This window comes from Anneissia japonica, unplaced genomic scaffold (genome assembly GCF_011630105.1).
Source record: "Anneissia japonica isolate Jap-2015-1 unplaced genomic scaffold, ASM1163010v1 scaffold3334_len1275209_cov185, whole genome shotgun sequence".
NCBI classification, from domain to species: Eukaryota; Metazoa; Echinodermata; class Crinoidea; order Comatulida; family Comatulidae; genus Anneissia; species Anneissia japonica.
In genome coordinates, this window is record NW_022738561.1 from 961104 (window position 1) to 968042 (window position 6939).

Sequence of the window (6939 nt, forward strand, 5' to 3'; positions counted from 1 at the left end):
ATTTAACAATGTTTATAAACCATGAAATTGTTTTCCAAGATATTCAGCAATGAATAAATTATACTCAAAATTTGCACTTTTTGTTTGCCTGTTTTGTCATGAAGTGAAGTGTCGTGAAGTTGTGTCATTTTGGTGCATATTTAATAAAAGAAAACAATATAAATATAAATATTAATATATATATATATATATATATATATATATATATATATAAATGAATATAAACTCAATTTTTTGTGAAACAGTGCTCATATTTAATTCAGCTCAATGTCTGCTAAAGGATGTCTAACTCGGGCCACCAATGTCCCGTATCCCAGTTGTGTTAATAATATCACGGAGGTATAAATACCTCCATGATAATATGTTCTTCATAGTGAAATCGGATGATCATGCTTTCTCTTCAAATTATTTTCGTTTCTTTAATTCCCTTCATAAATTTAAGAATTTCCGTGGTATAATAGTCTCAATTATTTCTTTTTTCCACATTCCACATTGCCCTCCCCCAAGACATTTCCCCCGGACATTTTCCCCCTGTATTTCTTTTGCACCCCAAGACAATTTCTCCCTAGACATTTCCCCCATGCGTTAAAAAGTTAAAAGAAGAACATTGAATACATTAAGATTTACATCCTCTCATGTACTAACTCATTAACATTTATTAAGTAGCCCAAATGCACAAGTAACAACAAGATTTACATGATTTCTTCTTTTTATTACTCAATCTTTTTAGTTATTAACAAAAAATTTACATAAACATACTGATAACATGGAAAATATTTATACAAAAAATGTAAGCTATAAAGCGGGTAGTATTTTATTGCACTAAGGCATGCCTACCCAGGCCTACTTCCTTAAAATTAAGTAAAATAAAAAAATTAAAATGTATTGTTAGTTAAAATATATAATTGAAATTAAATATGAGAAATGATGTAAGGGGTGGGGAAAGTCAGGGGAAAATTGTCCTGGGGAAGGGCAAAAGTGCGGGGAAAATGTCACAGGGGGAAATATCACGGGTTGGGGAAAATGTCCGGTGGAATAAAGGGGAACATTCCCTTGGGGAAAATGTCCAGGGGCAACCAGCCTGCTCACTTTTTTGTTACAACTGTTATAAATTCATCATCGTTATCATCATCATCATCACCACCATCTTCATCTTTATCATCATCATCATCTTAATAATCATCACCGATACCGTTATAATTGCTCCATTGAAGTAAACGGGAAAATGCCTACTGAAAAAGGTAAGACATGCACAGCAAAGAGGTCCATGCCTTGCAGCTTGTGTAAATGTTCAAAAATTCTTTACAAAGTTTACAAGTAAAGCAAATGAACATGAATGTGGTTGCCAAGATATATAGACCTCAACGGCCTCTACCTTTGTCCATTTGGCACATTTTCAAAATGTGTAATAGATTTTGTCCAACTTGAACCAATTCTTGTAGTCAAACTATATACATACACAATAATGTAGATACAAAACCTGAGCTAGCTACTAAGTACCATATAGCTAAGAGCAGGGGTGGGCATAAAAATCGGTCGGCGAGGGCCAAAGTGAATTTTCGATTTAACACCGAGGGCCGCACCCAAACTTTGATGCATCCAGTGACCTTCCAAAAACCTCCAAGCATTGCTTTTACACCACTTTATTCTGAGTTTTAATGTTACTTTTTACGTATGATCGGTGTCGGGCCGTGAAAAACACATAAGGTTTTTAATTTCTATTCACGGGCCGCAACCTTTGAACAGTGGAATACGCCCTGACTTTACATAAGAACGACTTAATAAACAGTTTTGAATTATTAACCCAGTGATAAGATTTAATGGTATTGTCTACAACAAATAATACAGCAGCGTATTGGTACTACAAACCATTACCATAAACTCTTGATAAACCTCAGCATTTTTGTTTTTTGCAAACAGAATGGAAACAAGAAGTATAGTAATTATTTGCTTGCTAGCCGCGGCAGTAACAGCCTTAGCTATTGGTTTAGGAGTTGGCTTAGGAACCAAGGATGATACGCCAGACCCTGACGCAGTCTACATTAATGAAATCAAGGATCAAGAACGATTTGATTGCTACCCAAAAAATGGGGTAGAGGAGGATGTCGATAGGAACAAATGTGCAGAAAGGGGCTGTGTTTGGAAAAGCACGAGCACGGATAAAATGGCGCCATGGTGCTTTTACCCATTAACATGGGGCTATAATGTTGTTCGAGACGACATTGTGAAGACAAATGTCGGGTGGCAAGCTAAGTTACAAAGGCTAAATGACCAACCGTCAAGGTACAATAAAGACATCAATACCATTCAAGTTGACGTTGAAATGCAAACTGATTCAAGGTTAAGGGTTAAGGTATGTGCTACATCACTTAGATAATCAATCACATAATGGTTCTGGTTCTGGTGGGTAAAAATAGACGTCTTTATTTTCATCAACAAAACCAGAAGGCATGCAGCAGCAATAATAATAAAAATAATTACGTTAAAATTAAAATGGTAGCACCGAACTAAAACAATTCAATGAAAATATAGTTTAGAATACTTGTTATATAAATAGACTTGTAGATGAAGGATTTCTTAAGTATTTTCAATTGCACTTATGTAATATAAAAATAATAATAATAATAATAATAATAATAATTAATATTATATAATGATGATGATAATAATTACGATGAATGATGATAATAACGATAGTTATGATTATGATACATATGATGATTATGATACATATGATGATGATGATGATGATGATGATGATGATGATGAAGATGATAGTGACAATATATAATAATAATAATGGTCGACTTATAGACCACATATCATAGAGACCTCTATGTCATATTATAATGATGATAATGATGATGATGACAATGACGACGACGATAGTGAGGTGATGGTCATAATAATAATAACAATAATTATTATTATTAAGCCTATCTTGTTTTCATTAATGTGCAAATCGACGTATGTTGTAAGAAAACATAATTAAAAACGTGTCTTTCAGATATTCGACCCATCTAGGCAACGTTTTGAAGTACCTATTGATTTACCAGTGCCTACAACGAAAGCTAAGAATCCAATGTATGATGTCACGTACCAAACAAGGCCATTCAAATTCCAAGTTATCCGAAAGAGTACCGGAACTAAAATGTATGCTATCGTAATATTGTCATTTGTCTAACATGCCTATTATTGTATAGATTTGCATTTTTTCTTGATAAAATTCTTGGAGAATATGAATATTATATTATTGTGTCTGAAGTATATGTTATCATTTATCTGGAATGATAAGCAAATTCTTACCAGATCAGCTTTGAATGTTAATTTTCATCAACCTTCCAGTGCACATTCGATCTTCACCATTTGTGGCTGTCTTTAGGTCCACTTAAAGACTTATCTCTTTAATAATTATCCCCATTTATATTCTTATTTTATTTATTGTTGCATGATTTATTTATGATTCCAAACTTTGCCACTGCTCCTTTTGATTTGTTATTTTATCTGTGCTTGGGTTAGGCTATTATGGGTTGTGAGGTGCCTAATGTTGGTGCATCGCTTCGTATCTACAAAGAAAGGCGCTTTACAAATGTTCTCATTGAATTGGATTGGGTTGAATTGGAATATGTCTTATTATTAATACTGTGCTATTATTACTACTACTTAGTGCTTTTGTTTATATTAAGTTTCAAATCGCTCGAGGTGTGGATAACGCGTACATAAGTTATTCTTTCGTGTCCGAGCTTCCCTGTGGTAACTGTAGTCTGTTCACAGCAGTGTTCTACCTTTAACCTACTCTCTTAACAACCCTCTCTTTTACATGGGCACATGAGCCAATTGTCTACACTGAGCCTACGGTTCATGGTTTTTAGAAAACCTGTTCTAACAACAGAACCATATAGACGAGCGTGCCACCCGAACCAGCGCCGGCATTATTGGAACACCTGCCTTAACTGCTCGGCCATTAGACTCGCCATACTGCTATTATTTTTTCAGTTTTGACACATCCTATGGTGGCTTTACTTTCGAAGATCAGTTCCTTCAGATATCGACATTACTGCCTTCAAAGAACCTCTACGGCTTTGGAGAACACAACCACAGACAATTCAGACACAATTTAGACTGGAAAACTTGGGCAATTTTTACTCGGGATGTCGCTCCAATTGTAAGATGGTTTATTGTATTGGATTCTATTCTATTTGATTTCACCACATTCAATAAAAACATAATAGTTTTGTTTTACAGTACTTAAAAAATGTTTCCGTTGTTATAGGATGAATGGAACGTTTACGGCGCGCACCCATATCATATGGTTGTAGAGGACGATGGAAACGCACACGGAATTTTGCTTTTGAATAGCAACGCAATGGGTAAGATCGCTTGAAGTAAAGCCACTGCTGAAGTTGTTAATATCTTTGGTGATAACATTATTTTTGTGTCTTACAACTCGAATTACTAACTTGCGCACCAGTCGTCAACTCACAATTTGTTCGGATTTTTAGTTCTAAATGGATGAATCAGAAAAGGCAATGCTGACAAGATTGGGCTCGAAAAATCTTGATGGTAGGACTAACTGACAGGGGTGACGCCAGCGGGGGAACCGGGTCGCCATCATCCTGTCAGGGAGATCTGCCCTCACTTGTCGCGGAGATAAACCATAATTCGTCCGGGAAAAAAATTATATGTATTTTCTACATATTAGTAGACTCTAAAATCGATTAAATAAGCTTGTGAAACTCTAAATTGTCATATTTCGTAGGGCTTCGCCCTCCTGCACAACTTTCGTAAGACTTTGAGTGACGACCAACCAAGTCTATTTTGCTCTCGTCGAGGACATCAGCCCTTATCAGTGCGTTGGGCAAATCCTGGAACCATCCCTGGTCAAATTATATTTCAATATTTATCTAATCTTTGTATTACCTCCTATATTCAAAATCTCCTAGTAAACCAGTGTTTACTAGGACCTAATTTTAATATCTAATCATAACAGGGCGGAACAGTGAAATTAATATGTACGTGCTCTACATACTTTTTGCTGTACGTTTATTAGTTTTATTGGTAAAATTGTTTGATTTTCTGAAATATACATATTAGCAAAACAAAATACTGAGTTTAGAAAACGTGATGTAGTTTTCCAACATTCTTGTTGAATTTAAGTTTTGAATGAATGACTGAACAAAAGAATATGAATACTATTTTATTCTATATGTGATTATTTATTTGTAATTATTTTTCATATTGTGGTGACATTCATTTGAACTATTATTCTAAAACCTTAAAAGATAAACTGTGACTTTACAATGGTCCTTTCCGCTAAGCCCCGCCCCTTGGATGTTGTTGCTAAGGTCCCACAAAACGACATGACAGTGTAAAAAACATACGCGTTTGTGATGCGCGTATTCCTGACCCTATTCTAATTGGTCAGTCGTTAAGTTTGATTGACACTCCGCAATGGTCTATTGTGGTGCGTGAACTTGTAGGCCTACTATGACGTCACAATGTTCCATTTTTCGCCTTTCTTATTTGCAGACGTCGTCCTGCAGCCCATGCCAGCACTTACTTACCGCACTATTGGTGGTATTTTTGATTTCTATTATTTCTTCGGTCCGTCACCAGAAAATGTTGTTATGCAATTATCTGAGGTAAGTGTCATGTTTATAATACGTACAATCATAATAATAATCATGGGAATTTATGAAATATTAGTAATGTCAATATTAATGATAATAAGAAGTATAATATAATTATACTATAATGATGTCGAAGTCAATGATTATAATAATAATGAAAATGACAATGGTAATGGTAATAATAATAATAATAATAATAATAATAATAATAATAATAATAATAATAATAATAATAATAATAATAATAATAATAATAGTAATACAATTTAATAGCGGTTGTTTTCTTCTAAATTTTTAGTACTAGGTCTAATTGATACTGATATCTAAAATCTTATTTGGCCGGCACAGACTTCAACAATATTATTTTTTCAAATGTAGTTAATCGGCATGCCTCTTATGCCACCGTACTGGGCGTTAGGATTTCAACTAAGTCGTTGGCACTACGGTACCTTAGAGCGTGTTAAGGAAGTTGTGAACGAAGTTTATGAAGCTGATATACCACACGTAAGTTATAATTTATAGTGGGTTCAATGGTTACCCCACGTAACTTTGCTGATTTTCAGTAGTAGGTGAGGAGATTTTGGCTTACTGTATCTCGCGGGTGAAAGCTCTGGCACGCCAGGACGGACATACTCGATTGGTAGTGAGTAAACGCGATGAGGAATATGAGTTTGACATAGTTATGTCCGTCCTGGCGTGCCATAAACTACTGCTATCTTAACCCACAACGCTTTCTCAACGTTAGTGGGAAGGTACGGAAGCCCGTTAGTGTCAACAGTGAATAAAAATTTCAAATCAGTTATCTGGCGGCCGCCAGATAATTAAGTGGCGGCCGCCATATAATTACGGCCGCCACTTAATTATCTGGCGGCCGCCACTTAATTATCTGGCGGCCGCCACTTAATTATCTGGCGGCCGCCACTTAATTATCTGGCGGCCGCCACTTAATTATCTGGCGGCCGCCACTTAATTATCTGGCGGCCGCCACTTAATTATCTGACGGCCGCCACTTATTTATGGGTACCCAGGTTGCGTTATAGCATTATCTTGATGTAGAACAGGCCATTAAAGAGCATGATTGGCCTAGCATTTAATATACGGTAGCATTTAGCCTAGCTATTCATTTTAGCTACAGCTTGTAATAGCTTATAGGCCTAATAGCAGTCATATAGTCATTCACGAAATTAGCAGTCATATAGCCATTCACAAAATGTATCTATATCTTTGCTGTAGCACATCAACTGTATTATATGTTCTATTTTGCTGTTTATGTGAGTGTGATATTGTCTGTTATAGCTGGGTTAAATAT

At 35.5% G+C, this 6939-nt stretch overlaps 2 protein-coding genes across 2 annotated transcripts in view; both read left to right on the top strand.

The window, feature by feature from the left end:
* LOC117117641 (alkaline ceramidase 3-like) overlaps positions 1-61 on the top strand; it is a 29850-nt gene extending 29789 nt beyond the window's left edge. Inside the window, exon 10 of the mRNA XM_033262017.1 lies at positions 1-61. This exon is cut by the window's left edge and continues 1974 nt beyond it. The gene's annotated coding sequence lies outside the window, so the exon portion shown is untranslated.
* A 1743-nt stretch (positions 62-1804) lies between these two features.
* The window catches only part of LOC117117625 (maltase-glucoamylase, intestinal-like), a gene marked incomplete in the record, with an annotated part of 45545 nt that continues 40410 nt past the window's right edge, over positions 1805-6939 (top strand). Inside the window, 6 exon segments of the mRNA XM_033261993.1 lie at positions 1805-2353; positions 3008-3153; positions 3997-4165; positions 4274-4370; positions 5530-5642; positions 6009-6134. Coding sequence (XP_033117884.1) covers positions 1922-2353; positions 3008-3153; positions 3997-4165; positions 4274-4370; positions 5530-5642; positions 6009-6134 — 1083 coding nt within the window.